A 16,743-nucleotide genomic window follows, 5' to 3' on the forward strand; every position below is an offset into this window, starting at 1 on the left:
AGCTCTTGGAAGGATATAGACAAATCAGAGAGAATGAGCATTTGTATTATGTGATCTGCCATCTCCTGAAAGGAGGAGACTACAATTCCATTTTGAATATACTGTGTACCACACATCTTGCTAAGTGCTAAAGATAAAAGGCAAAAGCAAGACAATGCTTACCCTCAAGGAGTTTCCATTCTCATAGAGAAGAACAACATGTGTATAAGCGCTCAGAAGATTCAGAATAAACCTAGAGGAGACAGCAAACTAACCGTTGGGACTAGGAAAGATTTTCTGCAGAAAGTGACACTTGACCTGAGTCTTAGTAACAGAGTTAGAATTTGAACTCAGGTCTACTGACTCTAGTACTCTTCCTGCTTTATCACCTTTCCCGCCTATAAAAATACCTAGGGACACAGACACTCCACTGATCATAGAAACACTATTGGCCAGCTTGAATCCCACCTCCCACAGAGGTTCAAGTTCAGGGATGCAGGACCGTAGTTTTAATGAGGACTATGGTCAGCACATTCCATTAACTAGTTCGGGTTTAGGGGCAGATAGGTCAGCAGGTCCTAGGAAACCTGTTCTACATAACCTGTGAACAGACTAACATGGACGCTACAGAGGAAACTGGAGAAGTAATTGCCCTTGGAACTAAACAGTACTAGTGTCTATCTCTTTAAGCTGTGCTTCGCAAAGTGCATATGTTCATAGATGCACATGATAGTTACTGCATATTTGTATACCATTGATACATTTGCCTATTAGCTATGAATAATTCTTCTGTTTTTCTATTTTGGTCCCATGTGGACCTAGTCCAGTATCAGGGGCTTATTACAAAAGGGTCAGATCTCTCTTTTGTCTCATTGCCCCCACCTGGAGTTTATTCCATGAAAATCCCCAAATACAGTTTAGGTATAACTTTTTCCCCGAAAAATATAATTACAGGGTCCCCAGCTTCCATATAAGCTCTCAAGATTACAAAATTCAAATCAGGTAACAGACAGTTTTATTTTATACCATAGAAAATACAGAAGATGAAATGGACTCGCAGGAGCCCATACACAGATGCAGAAAACACACAAAGCAATCAAATAGCCTTTAAACTCCTCCCCAGAAAGTGATCATATTCTGGGACTACTGAACAAATAACATTACTTCCCATCAGACCTGAACTGCCTGAATCACTCACAGTGAGTAACAGGGAGGATGGCCAAATACAGGTCCCTTGCTTCCCCTAGTTACGGGTTCCTTCCTGTTTCCTCCAAGCCTGGGAAGCATGTGGATGATTTTCTTCCTTTTCTGAGAAGTAAGTACCCTGTTCAGTCTCTCTCCTTCCTTTAGAATGCTGGGTCTTCCATCTCTAGAACTTGGCAACTTTGGACCTTGGGAAGATCTTTGAGGCAATCCCTCAGGCTGGTATTTGTCAGTGAAATCCCACTAGGTGTTTGTCAGTGGGAAGGAGAAGTTTGAGAGAGGGGCTTAAAGAGGTGAATGAATCAAGTGAACATTTTTTAAGGATAATGGAAGTTCATGATGGCTAAGGAGGCTTATTTTGGCTCTTTCTCAGAAATGTATCCCAGATCACGGGAAGATGGATTTCACAAAGCTCAGACAGAAGATAGAGATGATTCCCTGGCCTAACTCAAAGGCAAAACAGCCTAAGAAGGAAAGGAAGCTCTAAAAAAATTCTGATAGTACAATAATAAATGATCCAGATGGGGACAAGTCAGAAGTATCTAACTGAGCCGGAGGTGACTCCCTAAGTATTCCAGGAGCCCAGATTTTAAAATGGCATATGTAGAAGATGAGATTAACAGCTTGTAACTAAGTGGAAAATGTAAGGGTGGTATGGATGGTAAATATCATCTCACAGATTGTTGTTGTTGTTCAGTCATGTCTGACTCTACGTGATCCCATGTACATTGTCAATGGGGTTTTCTCGGTAAAGATACTGGAATGGTTTGCCATTTCCTTCTTCATTGTGTCTCCATTTTACAGATGAGAAACTGAGGCAAATTGGGGTTGTGACTTGCCCAGGGTCACACAGCTATTAAGTGTCTGAGGCTGGATTTGAATTCAGATGTTCCATGACTCCAGGCCCAGCCTTCTATCCATCGTACCAGCTAGCTGCTCCCATATCACAGATACTTGCAGACAAAATGATCTGAGTTTTGTGAAAAAATAAAAAAAATTAAAAAAAAATAAAAAACCAAAACTAAATGACAAAAGGTATCTTCATGACAGTATTTGCCTCAGAGCCTTGGTGAAAGGCTCATGTGAAAGCCATGTCTCTTTCTATGTTTTGTATACCACTGGCACTGTTAAGTTTCCTGGTATAAAAATGGGGAAAGGATCCACATGTACAAAAATATTTATAGCAGCTCTTTCTGTGGTGGCAAAGAATTGGAAATTGAGGGAATGCCCATCAATTGGGGAATGACTGAACAAGTTGTGGTATATGAATGTAATGGAATACTATTGTGCTATAAGAAATGATGAGTAAGCAGACTTCAGAAAAACCTGGAAAGACTCATATGGACTGATGCTGAGTGAAGTGAGCAGAACCCAGGAGAAAGTTGTACACAGTAATAGCCACGTTGTGCCATGACTAACGTTGATAGACTTAGCCATTCTCAGCAATGCAAGGATCTAAGACATCTCCAAAAGTCTCATGATGGAAAATGCTATCCACATTCAAAGAAAGAACTATAGAGTTTGAATGCAGATCAAAGCATACTATTTGGTATTTTTTTTTCTTCTGCTTTGTTTTGTTTTCTCTTTCTTGTGGATCCTCCTATTGGTTCTAATTCTTCCTTACAACATCACTAATGTGAAAGTATGTTTAATAGGAATATATATGTATAGCTTATATCAGATAGCTTGCTATCTTGGGGAGAGAGGGGGAGAGGGAGGGGGAAAATTTAAAACTCGAAAACTTATGGAAGTGATAAATTTTGTTGATAAATCAAAATAAATTAATAAAAAAAAAGTTTCCTGGCATAAGTGTATGCAAGAGAGTTAATTCTCAGAAAGGCTCTTTGCTCAGGGGCAGGCCTCTTGCTGAGATAGCCCTGCATCTCCTTACTGGTATTTCCCATGATGGGGATGGCAGAGTTGGGGGGCAAAGGGAAGAGAGGAAGAAAATTGACCACAGAGTTAGGAAGAGCTTCATAGAAAGTAAATTCTCATAGTTCAAAGAGCAATGTGCCATAATTTACTTCAATGCTTAAGACTTTGAATAAGGAGACAAGTTTTGCTGAGAAATCTTGGTGTTTATGGAACACATAAGTTAGTTAATGGATCCTTGGAAAACTACTTCAAACCCAGTTGTGGTAAGGAGACAAGTTTTGCTGAGAAATCTTGGTGTTTATGGGATACATAAGTGAGTTAATGGATCCTTGGAAAGCTACTTCAAACCTAGTTGTGGACAGCCCGGCCAACTTGCCTATTTACAGAATTTCCCCAGAACCTGGAAGGAGCCCTATAAAAACAATTCACCAAATCCACTCCCCAATGAGCAGTAGGAGACTGATGGACTCATCTCAGCAGACTGAGCAACAGAGAATAACTGCCAACTTTTCAAACAGTACCCGGACCAAACAAGGCTTAGCAATAGATATTTCAAGTGAAGAAAGCTCAGTGACCCCACCACCAGTTCAAATAGAGGACCCTGAAGCATCCCCTTTCCCACCTAGAACTTCAAGTGTAGAGACCCCCAGGGGACATAGACACTCCACTGAACATAGAAACACTATTAGCCAGTCTGAACCCTGCCTGCTACACAAGTTCAGGTTCAGGGATGCAGGACCATAGTTCTATTGAGGAGTAGGGGCAGATAGATCAGCAGGTCCCAGGAGACCTAGTCTATACAACCTGTGATCAGACTAACACATGGATGCTACAGGGGAAACTGGAGAAGTAGCTGCCCTTGGAGTTAAACAGCATTAGTGTCTAACTCTATAAGTTGTGCCTTGCAAATTGCATATGTTCATAGATGCACATGATAATTACTGCATATTTGTGTACCATTGATACACTTGCCTATTAGCTATGAATAATTTGTCTATTTGAAAATATGCTTGCAAATATGTTTATGCTATCATTATGCAGACTTACTGATATTATTATCACATTGCTTTTAATGCATATTTGCATATTTGGACATGTACGTGATACATGCATGTAATATGTGTGTAATTTAGACTTGTAGTCTCTAGAGAGCTAGTTATATTTGGGACGATGTTTAACTTGGGGTGGGTGAGAAAGTAAGGGACAGGTACTTGAAATCAAAGGGGAACCCAGCTCTTAACAGGACAGACAGAAAAAGCATGGAGTTGGAAAATGGAAGCTATAAGAAGCTATATGGAAGGGGCAGCTAGGTGGCACAGTGGATAGAGCACTGGCTCTGGGGTCAGGAGGACCTGAGTTCAAATCTGACCTCAGACACATAACACTTACTAGTTGTGTGACTCTGGGCAAGTCAATTGCCTCACTAAAAAAAAAAAGAAAGAAAGAAAGAAAAAAGAAGCTATATGGAACTGAGAAAAAAGAAGCACAGACAGAGACAACCCAATAAAGGAACCAGAACAATGTGAGCAAAGTTGCTTGGGATGATACTGAAGGAGGTATGTTGCCAAACTCAACCCTCTTCCTGCCCTCCAACACACCCCAACGTAGTAATCCTACCTCTCTTTATACCCTCTGAGTTCCTTCCTGGGAGCCTGAAACCACTGGGAGCTTGTTTTGTTTTGTTTCTTTATTTAAAATATTTATTTTGTCATTATAAACAGTGTTAACCACTGGCAACTGCTAGTCAGGGTATAGGTACTGGGAATAGAGCTGGAAGGAAGCAACTGAAGGAAAGCATCCCTGGAGAAGAGAGAGGGACCGCTGGAGATGTTTTTCCTGAAGTACTATCTTTGGCTGGGGGCTCAGAACAAATGAAAAGATAAGAGAATTACAGCTCATTTGATACAACTTTCCAAAGTGGAGAAGGAATATTTATACCAGGAAACCCAACTGGGCAACAAGTCAGCAGTAGGGTGAAGGACAAATAGGAGTGGCAAAACAACCTTGGTCACCATACCATCCCTTTAAACTCTGCTAAGCATGAAAATACAGGATTTCATTCGTGTGGGTACTCCCTCCTTCAGTGAAAACTGCAATCCCTATATCATTTAGCAGAAGGTCAGCATGAGTTGCTGAGACCAAAAAAATGTCATTATCTAGTGGCTAGCCTTCTGGGGAGGAGCTTTTCCAAGCTTAGCTAAATGGGTCCTCCAACAATAGATTTGTTAAATATATTTTGTATTTACTTATCTGTGTGCTTGTCCTTGTGTCCTCTCTGCCCATTGAGAGCTATGTCTGCTCCTTGGTTTCAGGGTCTGTTTTGGTTTTTGCCTTTGTATCTCTAGTGCATTTTTTAAAAAAAATCTGCACTTGTGATTCCAGCCATATAAGGAGCTCCATCTGTGGGATTCTCTTCATCAGTGCAACTTGGCACCTGCTGTGCAATGTAGATAATAGAGAGTTGACTGTGGCACCAAGAAGTGCTCAGAGTCATACAGCCAACATATGTCAGAGGGGAGGCTTGAGCCCAGGTCTTTTGGACTCCACAGTTAAATTTCAAACCATTATTCCCTACTGCCCCACACATATAAAGCTGGTACATAGTAGGCACTTAGTAAATGCTTGTTGCATTTAGTTTAACTGAACTACTTAAAGTTTTTTCTGTTTATTAGAAACTGCCAGATCTTGTGCTCTCTTATTGTAGCTTTGTAGGCTATTTCTTCCCCCCTCCTCTTCTATCCCTAACACACTCTGTTTTCACAACAGAAGATAGAGGGGTTGAAGAGACACTCTTCCACTATGTATATCCTGACCTGGACCCTTCCTGCTGGAGGGGACTCAGAGAGACAACATTGCCTCAGACACTGGTCTCCTGGGCTTGCCCTGGCCACTTCTTGATTGCAGGACACCCCTCCTGCCTGCAGAGGACTCAGGATGAACTTACTGCCAGGTTCTAGTGGACAGAAATAACTCCATGTTTGATCACTCACCCATGTACCTCAGAGTTGCTCTGTACACAATGCTGGTTCAGTCATCTTCGTTTAGGCAAGAAATACAAGGTTTTCCTGATCATTATCATTTTAGGAAACTTTCATAATCCAAGTAAACACTGTTAGCAAACTTTCAAAATCACGATGCTCTTGTGATTGATAAGGGGGGGGGTGTGTGTGTGGAGAATGTCACTGTCCAGGCCACCTGCTAATTGACATTCCCTAAGATCTCTGAGTCACCCCATCCCTGTGAATCTGACCAGTATCAACAGTCAGATATAATGGCAAAGAGCTTTGGGCTCTCAATGAGGGCCACATCTCACCCATGCCTCACATACATACTCACCTATGGGACTGAAGGGCTAGGGAGCCACAAACTTTCATGTCTGTAAGTAATCAACTGCCTAACTTCTGACACTTTGAGTACTCATGTTCCTTCTTGACACCTCACCCACAATCTCAACCCTAACCCAGACCAAGCCCTATTTGGTCACTGTTTGGGCCCTGACTGCCAAATCACAATTGTTTCTGTTTCGGCCAGAAACCCTGAGCATCTTCCCCTCCCAGATCTTTTTTTAAAGAGGCCATTCTTTGCTTCATTTTTTTTTTAATAAGTCTTAATCACTGAATGGGTGCTGCCTCAGTCAAACTAAGACTTGCTCAAGACCTTAGCTTGAAAAGGGCAAGGTCCCCACTGCATCCCGGGCTATCTCCAGTTGTCCTGATCCATATCTGGCCACTGGACCCAGATGGTCTCTGGAGGAGAAAGTGAGGCTGGTGGCTTTGCACAGCCCTTCCTCACTTAAATCCAATTCACTTGCATGTCATGGCAACATCTCCCTGATGTCATGGTCCTCTTTGAGAAGGAAAGACAAACAGCAATAGAAACATATATACATATATATAATATGTGTGTATACATATACATATATAGATATATATGAAGAGGGAAGACAACATGCAAATAACTATGTACAAACAAGCTATATTCAGGAAAAATAGGAAATAATCAACAGAAGGAAAGCACTAGAATTAAGAGACATCAGAAAAGGCTTCCTAGAGAAGATATTATGCTGGGACTCGAAGGAAGTCAGGGGAACCAGGAGGCAGAAATTAAGAAGGAGAGCCAAATGCTCTCAGTAGGGAGATAGAGCACTTGTCTGAGGAGCAGAAAGAAAGTCAATGTCACTGGATCTCACAGCGTGGAAGGAGATGGGAGTGGAGAGATATATGGTATAAGAAGAATGGAAAGGTGTGTATGAGGGTGAGGCGGGGCAGGTTGTAAAGATCTTTGAGTGGCAAACAGAGGATTTCCTATTCAATCCTAGGAGTGAGAGGGAACTGCTAGAGTTTACTGAGTGGGAAGTGATGGAGGATGACCGGATCAGACCTGCAATTCACAAAGGTCGCTCTGATAGTTGAGTGGAAGATTTACTGGAAGGCAGAGACTTGTGGGCAGGCAGCCCAAGGAGTAGTAGGGATGGATTGACCAAGTGAGGGTTTTTTGAGGATGAGGCAGACCATGGGCATTTTTGTAAGTAGTGGGGAGACAGAGACAGATTGAAGATAAGTGAAAGTGGAGATGAATGGCAAGGCTGTAAGAAAGATTTTAGGGGGTTAGGCTTCCACATCAGGGTAAGAAATTCCAACATCTTGTGGATAGTCTCTCAACCAAACAGAAAGTACTCGAAAAAACAGCTAGTTCTTAAGAAAGAGCCCTAGGGGCTAAACCAGTTGCAACCAGCCTGATTCAAGGACAGGGCTTCAACTGGGCAAAGGCTTTTCTCCACTGCGCTTGCTTAATAAGCTTATTGAATATGAACTGACACACCCCAAGGGAGGAGATAGCTGCCATTTTTCAACATGGGACCCATGAAGTGGGCGGAGTTAGCAGAACATGGACAAACATGCAATGGGCTGTCCAGGGAGGGTGTAACTCAGATGAACCAGACCAATCAAGTATGGATCTTACCAATTGCTTAGAAGTTGCTTTTAACACTGAACTAGTGCCCACGTGCTACTAAAGTGTTGTACCCGCCTCTCTCAAGAGAAGCATAATAAATGATTCTTCACTCACTCTGCTCTTAGTTTCGTTTTTAACTAGAAGGCTTTATTTCTCTAAGGCCTTATTTCTAACAAGGCAATGTGCTGGAGAGACGGAATTGAGTGGGATCACTTGTGCATGCAGAGGAGTTTGTCTCCACAGTGATGAGAAAGGCTGTGTCATTATGTGAGGCGGGAGGGAAGCTGGAGATATTGACAGAAGGCATCTGGGTTGATGTGTGTTGAAGAAAGAAGAGGAAGCTCTCTGTAAATGGCCTCAATTTCTTCAGGGAGACATGAGGCAAAGTTCTCAGCTGAGAGGGTAGTGGTAGAAGAGGCTCGAGGAGGGATGAAAAGTTTCAGAAGAGCAGCTGTGGAGAGTGGGAAAGTGAGTCAGTTAGGTGTAAAAGGATTGCCTTGCTGCAGTGAGGACTCAGTTGAGGTTATGTAGCATGGTGCTCATTCTCACTAAGCGTGTGCCTGGGTGGCACAGTGCACAAAATTTATAAATCAATATGGGACACTGAAATTGGGGGCTGAAAGATCTCTGGCAGTACTTCCAAGCCTGCATTAGGCATTAAGTGTTTAGTTGGTAAGGGCACTTCTCTGGGAATCAAAAGAACTGGAAATTAGTCCTGGGTTGGCCACTAGTGCACTGTGACTTTGGATGTCTTATCTGTAAAATAAGGGGCTACACTTTCCTGACATGTAAAATGTGAGGGTTGAACTAGAGGCTCTCTAAATTCCCCTCCAGCTTTAAAATTGAATGTTATTATAAAACTGTGGCTCTCCAAGAACCTCTAGGCTGAGGTCATAGACTGGTGACCTTCACCAATCCCTTTCCTAGGGGTCTGACCTCTCTGTTTGCCCTGGGTTCATTCCTCTCAGGTTCCCCATCTCAGTTCTACTGTTGCCTGAGATTCCTGAGGAAAAGTTCAGTTTTTGGCTCAGTTCTAAGGGATCCCCTCCTGCCAGGGAGGAGAAAGTAACGAAGGCACCCAGGATACAAACATGAATCAGGTATGAAACAGGCAGTTTTATTCTCACATACAGAAAAGAAAAGGCTAAGTGATAAAAAAAAAAATCATAGAATGATTAAAATCCATTGGGGGGCTAATATTGAAGCCCAGTTTGGATATTTGCAAGTACTTCTCTGACAGAGCTGCTTCTTAGCAATTTTTATATTTCCCCTCCACTGAGTCCTGCTAATCAGTACCAAGCAGGCCCTTTGTTCAGCAGTTTCTCCCTCTCTCTGTGGATAATCCTTTCCCTCCTCTTGGCTAGTCTGTTTCTGTCACTATGTCCAATGCAACTGCTCCAGCAGCTGACTTTCCCAGGAAAGGGGAAAATGCCAGCTATCTTCTGAGATTTCACAAGGCCTTGCACCAAAGGAAAGAAAACACAATGAGGAAATCACTCCATCTCAACCCTTGTCTAGCAGGCCAGGAGCTCGAAGCCTGTGTGGGGGAATCAGCCTTATATCCGGGAGGCAGGCAGGAGGAGGAGGCCTGAGGGGTAGTGATTGTTCCTTTAGTATATACTGAAAGTTCTAGTTTTCAATCCAGTCTAATAAACATTAAGTACCTATTGTGTGCCAGGCACTGTGCTAAGCACTGGGGATAAGATCAATAAAAACACAGTCCCACTCACAAGGGTAATCTAGAAGAATAATCTAAAGGGAGACACAACAAATAAAGGGAGAAAAGGGAGGCGGAACTGCGGTTAACTGTTGTGGGGGCATTTTGTTCCATGGAGTTGAACTCAGGCAGAGCAATAGATGCAAAATGGAGAGAGCTGAGAGGATTCAGACTCTGTCTTCTATAAAGGAAGGCATTGGGAGTTTGGTACTCTGCCCTCCAGCCCCCAATCAGAGGGAAGAGGAGGTTGAGGGAGGGGGTATCAATCAAGGCTCGAGTAAGCAGCGTGATGGTGAGATTAGAAGTGATGAGTTTATCCCCGGAAGAGCATGTTGTTCAGTGGAATTGAAACTAGGCTGAGCAGATGCAAAGTAGAGTTTTGGCTTAGTAGCTTTTAAAAAGCTACTAAAAGCTTTGCAAAGTTCTTTACAAATATTATCTAATTTTATCCTCACAATAACCTGAGGTGATGGTGGGGGTGGGGAGAAGTGTAGGAGTTATTATTATCCCCATTTTGCAGATGAGGAAACTGAGGGTAAGTGACTTGTCCAGGGTCATACACCTAGCATCTGAGGCTAGATTTGAACTCACAGTTTCCTGGCTCCAAGTGTTCTTTTTATTGCACCACCAACAGGAAGCAGTTAAAGGATACCTGCACTTGCTCTAAATAGAGGCTACAACATGAATCCCCTAGAGAAGGTTACACTGTTTTATAAAACAAACCCCCAAGCTCTTGAACTTTTTAAAGCCCTTTCTGCTTTAGTTGGTAACTCCAGTTAACAGGTGTTTTATTTCTTGGCATGGTATTATGACACTTCATAGGGTCAGAGATCCAGAACTGGAAAGGACCTCAAGTGCCTGCTAGTTCAACTCCTTCATTTTGCAGAAGTTGAAGCTCAGAGGACAGAGGCCATATGTTCTACTGTAACACGGTGCCTCCTATGAGCAGTGGACAGAATGCCAGGCCTGGGGTCAGGAAGACTCATCTTTCTGAATTCAATTAGCCGTGTGACCCGGGGCAAGTCACTTAACCCTGTTTGCCTCAGTTTTCTCATCTGTAAAATGAGCTATTTAAGGAAATGGTGAACCACTCCAGTATCTTTGCCAAGAAAACCCCAAATGGGGTCACTGAGTCAGACATGACTGAACAACATTATCAGATCACAATATACAGTCAACTTCTGCCATTGATAATTTTTCTTAGAGCTCCAGATTGTGAAAATCATTGAGGCGGCCTGTACCATCCTTTGCTTCATCTAAGGAACAAATTAAACATTTTGAAGGCATAATATTGTCTGGAGTGATATGAGACCTTTCTGCAAAGGAATGGCCTCTAAATAAAGGGGTATGACTGAGATTGTATTAGGAATAATACTGCCACCCAGTGGCCTTCGCTTTGTAAAACTACCCAGTTTTATAGGTACCACCACCCTAGGAAGTGAGGTATAGAGGACATGGCAAGAGGGATATGTGGTTTACACCATTTGTTGCCGAGGACACTGTTGGGCTTCAGAGTAAGTGCTGGCATCTGATTAAATTCCAGACTCCTTCTCAAGGTATTTCCAAGATTAGTGGTGATGGTGTAGTGTAAATGGTTAGCTACTCTGCTTAGGTTCAACACCAACTTGACCTACTGGCTCCAGCATTTATTAGGGGTGTACATTATCCTTGAGCAAGACATTTAACCTCTACAGAACTGAGTTTTCTTTTTTTTAATGGAGATGATACCTGAACATCTCAAAGGGGTTTTGTGAGAATCAAAACAATTGCTGGTATCACTGTAGCTCCTTAAAGTTTACAAAATGCTTTCTCTCACTTGGGCCTCATAACTATCTAGTGCTAATAGAGGGATTATCACCCTGTTTTTACAGATGAGGAAACTGAAGCCAAGACTGTCTACTTACATAGCTACTGTCAAAAAGAAGGATTTGCATCCTGGACAGCTTTATTCCAAGTCTAGTACTCTATGCAATACACTGCCATGCTTCCAAACACAATGTGAAGTTTTGTAACTATAATTCTACACACATATTAGGCATTAAGAATCAATACCCTCATGAAAGTGATCAATGGAAACAAAGGGGGTGATTGCTCTGGGGATTCAACAGTACAAAGAGGCCTGTATGGTTGTCACAAAAGTGTCAGGGATTAAAATGAGAGGGAGAAGCACAGTACTAAAGCACCACTCCTACTCTCATGCCAGTAACATTACACACCTAAAATGCACAAGATTCTGTGGCAGGTAATGAATATACAGTGTTTGATTTTAATCAGCTTCCCCTCCTTCACACCTCCCCCCACACACTACTTATAAGGGCCATGAAGCAAACACAATAACAAAGCATTACAAGACAGATTGCTGTGTTTCTTTTTTAATTTTCAAATTAAATGTAAAATTTCACATTAACAGGTTTTGCTGAGTTTTTACATTTTGAGTTATCTTATATTTGACTCCAAGTTGCAGAGAGGGCAAGAGTGAAGTCACAACTGTGGGAGGAAGGTGACAGGGCAAACTGTTAACAGGAAGGCAAGGTGTTTCCCCTTTAAGTCAAGGGTAGCTAGAGGATTTTTTGTTTCCTTCTTAAACATTAATAGAATTAGAATTAGAATGTTACAGCGTGAGATTTTAAGAATCATCTAGTCAATTCACTTGACAGATGAAGAAACTGAGTCCCAGAGATGTGAAATGACTTCAAGTCACACAGCTAATTAAGTGGCAGTCTGGAACGTAAGCATTTAAGGAATGAAATCGATTATGGAACTAAAAGTGGTTTGCCGTTTAATAACAATAACTTTGTGAAAAGTATTACTCAATAATACTTGTCTATGCTATCCTCAGTTATGAGGATTAGTATATACAACAGTGATTTGTAAACAGTGAAACAATTGTAAGTTGATGTTAACAAAACAAAACTATGGCTGTAATAAAAAGAAGTAATAGCATTCTTAGGAGGAAGTAAAGATTGTAAAAAATGAACACATGGTAACTATCAAAAGTCCCCACTGTCATACGGTCACATCCTGTGACTCCCTTCCTCTGGATGGCTCTAACTTATCAATGCTCTATGTAGTTAAGATTGCCCTGTGCCTTGAGAGGTATTTGATATGTTCTTAGTAGGTTTGTGTCATGGACGTTGTGCATTTTTAACATCTGTACACATTTCTCTACAAATTACAAAAATGAGCATGTCAGATCCTATGACAATACTATTGTCTGGAATCCCATGCCTCTTCTGTTGGGCCGAATCAAAGTCTCTTCCTAAATCTTATGTGAATTGCCAAAGACACTCAGGTCTAAAAGCAGAACAGTGCTACAATATTATTGCCTAAGGCAATGGAAATGAGTGATGCCCCTTCCCTTGAACAAATGCAATTACTTCAATTTATCAGATGCAGTTGTATATAGTCCTAATTAAAACATAAAACAATCCCTTTGAGAAAGCTGAGCAGTACTGATTGAAGGTTCTTAAGGAAATGTTAACAAAATTTAATTCATTATATCACAAGGGTTATTTGGTGTAAAAATGTTAGTAATCAAATTCTTTGGTCTTGATTTTCCAGTTTTCCCCTTAAATAACATTATTTCAACTTACACTTTCAGCATTTTAAAAGCCACGTAAAAAGCAGCATACTTTTCTTGCCATAACCTGGCCAATATCATTTCTAATCATACACGGGATAATCTGCAGCTGCTTCAGCTCCCAGACATCTAGGAATAAATCAGTGGTGCCATACACAATGACCTATACATTCTTCACTTAAATTAGGATTGGCCATACTGGCCCTGAAAGAGCTCTCATTTCAGTGGATATGAATTTTAGTCATCTAGGGCTTGTGGGCAAATGGAGGATATTTTCCTCATGTTCTGGGATTAAACTTAAATGGTAAAATGCTAAGTAAAAAAAATCTTCTGAAAAATTTAACTAATTATGTAATTAATAATTTAAAATTCTGAACTTATTAAAAGCATGACAAAAGTCCAAGTAGATATAACAGTTTTTACTTCACATTAATGTTAAATAAAGTCCAGATATATACTATTGAAATACTCACATTGGCAAAGCAGCTTGACCATGTGATTTGAACCAAGTAAAGTTGAAAATCTCCCAAAAATAGTTCCAAAAATCCCCACACATCTGTTTAACTTGCCATGATATTTTACTTTGAATTGACATAATCTTTATTTCAAAATAGCATTTATATTATAAAAATGTAAAAATCCAGCAAAACCAGAAATATTGAGATTCTTTTTTTCTGGGCTTTCACATTCATTGATTTTTTTTTTTTCAATTCTCAAACTCTTTTCAAAACAATTTACATCATCCCCATTTCCAGTCTGATTACACAAACACATTATGGTAGAAGGGCCTAGAATAAATACATAAGAAAAGCCAAAGCTGTGAAGCTAAGTGTATGCAGCAGGTTCTATCAGGGAAAAAAAAGGAGTCTTAGGAATGGAATGATTCATAAGTGAAACAGGAATAACTGACAGATAGGAGATTCCTTTCAGTCATCTTTGTCTTTTGCTCCATGTTTAAGGATGCGTGTGAACTCAATATAATTGAAATTTCCCTTTTTGTCAATAGGCGCTTCTCTATACAGCTCATCTACTTCTTCATCTGTAAATCGGTCCCCCATTGTTGTCAGTAGTTCTCTCAGGTAATCTTCCTGAATGGTGCCTACAAAGAAGGAAAAATAGTGAGTTTGAGGGAGGAAGTTTTTTCCTCAATGTTCCTGCAACTTCAAGTTCTTTAGGGCATACGTCACAAAATAGTTCAAATACCTATAGGATCACTAAATCTGGAATTTCAGAGATTATCTAGTCCAGGGGTGAGGAACCTTCGGCCTCAAGGCCACAATGTGGCTCTTTATGTCCTCAAGTGCGGCCCTCTGACTGAATCCAAACTTCACAGAACAAATCCCCTTAATAAAAGGATTTGTTCTGTAAAACTTGGACTCAGTTAAAAGGCCGCATCCAAGGACCTAGAAGGCCACAGGTTGCCTCCAGTTCAGATAACTAAAAATAGAAACTGCAGATATAGGTACAAACAAGGCTGTCATCTACAAACAGAAAATGGAAAAACTGAAGCAAAGAATCACAGTTCTCCACTTTATTTTGAGCTTCTGAAGTTAATATCTCTCTACAGAAATAATTTTTCAATGATTTTTATTTTTCAATAATGTTTATCATTAATTTATCTGAAAATATACCATTTGGGTGATGATTAAACGAAATTATGATAAAATTATTTTAGTGTAATCATGGATTGTATTAAGATTAAAATTTCACTACTGATCTATAAGGAATCAATATGAAAATTGAGGGAAAAAATTCAACCACCAATGGACTGAACATTGGTCAAAGAACATGAACAAAGAGTTTTCAAGAGGGTACATTTATTGTAAACAATGCTGAAATATCTTCAACCACCTTACAGAGAAATGCAAACGGAAACAACTACTTTACTCCCATTAAATTGACAAAAAATAACTGATAGCAAAACTCAAAGCGGGTAGAGCTGTAAAGAAACAAGCATATGGAATTGCAAAAGTGGTACCAAATTTTTAGAGGACAATCTGATGGCATACAACAAGAGTCATAAAAATAATTACAGGTTTTAACTTGATACGCCCATCATTAGAATTATACTTTAATAGAGTTATTGTAAATGGGAAAAAAGTTTGCCAATACAAACATATCAGCACTATCTATAAGTACAAAGAACTGAAAATCAAAATATAAAATGATTGGTAAACAACTGGATAAAACTCTGGTATTTAGGGACACTAAAATGCCATTAAAATGATAAATATGCAGAATATAAATATTGCAAAGGTCTATGTGAAGGGATGAGAAGAGAAGAAAACAGAACCTACCAAACACTATGACTGTATAAAAAGAAAAGTATGTATATGGAGAGGTAAATTGGCTTAGTGCACTGGGCAACAGACCTGGGAGTCAAGGAGAATAGGATTCAAATCCCACCTCAATTACTGGCTTTGTGACTCCAAGCAAGCACTTTATGTCTGTATCTCAGTTTCCTCATCAGCAAAATGAGGGGGGTAATTGTTAGACTCAATGGCTTCTAAGGTACCTTTTAACCCCAAATCTATGATTTTCATATAAATATTGAGATGAACAAACAAACTGAAGGGGAGTCACAAATAATAAGCCTTTATGGATATACATGTAGAAATTTCTTTTTCTATATAGTGCCTGGCACATAGTAGGCACTTAAATGTGTGCTGAATTGTATTTTAAAATTGCAAATTGTGGTTCTTTGCTTTTGCTGTTATGTAAAGTTGAGTGCATCTTCCTCGACTGCTGCAGAGCTGGAGGACTATGGGTAATGGAATACTGCTACTCTGTCATACGTAGTAATGGATGAGGAAGAGAAGGAAAAGAGGGATATATTTGGAATTGAATATAATATAGCAGCAATAAAAAAAGCTTAGTAAATAATAAGACATTAAAGGCAATTATATACTATGATAGGAGTTTTCTTGGAAGCATAAAGTACAACAAAAGACCTAAGTATTCCAATAATCTGAAATGAAAGTTCTTAGTTCTTACAGGAAGTTAAGTTCTTAGTTTTTACAGGAACAAAAATACTATTTTCATCAGGCAATACTTCTCTTAATCTTGGACATTAGCTCGTGAATATTATATTTGTTTAAAATGTTATAATGAATTTTTAAAACTATAATATAAATTGTGTAAAAAAATTTTTTTAATTACTACAAATAAGATTTCACTTCTACTGCATTCTAGGCCATTTCAAAAAATATTTCCCTTTTAGGAGCAACTAATTTTATCATGGGCCTTTAAATTTGATTGACTGAAGTAGAAATTGTGTTAAAATCACCAAATAAAATATGGCAATAACTAACTCAAGTGATATACAATCTTCAGTATGAAAGGTCACTAATAGTGAAAGAGAAAAGTACCTGCCATGTAGATACACAGCAAAAATTTGCAGGTAAGTTGCTAAGGTAAGGAATATAGGCTACCATAG

At 39.9% G+C, this 16,743-nt stretch overlaps 1 protein-coding gene across 1 annotated transcript in view; it reads right to left on the reverse strand.

The window, feature by feature from the left end:
* Positions 1-13,711: 13,711 nt before the first annotated feature.
* LOC114054074 (myosin regulatory light chain 12B-like) overlaps positions 13,712-16,743 on the reverse strand; it is a 29,128-nt gene continuing 26,096 nt past the window's right edge. Inside the window, exon 4 of the mRNA XM_027877166.1 lies at positions 13,712-14,406. Coding sequence (XP_027732967.1) covers positions 14,234-14,406 — 173 coding nt within the window. The 3' untranslated portion in view covers positions 13,712-14,233. The remainder of the gene's footprint in view (positions 14,407-16,743) is intronic.

Source organism: Vombatus ursinus, unplaced genomic scaffold (genome assembly GCF_900497805.2).
Source record: "Vombatus ursinus unplaced genomic scaffold, bare-nosed wombat genome assembly UNPS02014812.1, whole genome shotgun sequence".
Classification (NCBI taxonomy): Eukaryota; Metazoa; Chordata; class Mammalia; order Diprotodontia; family Vombatidae; genus Vombatus; species Vombatus ursinus.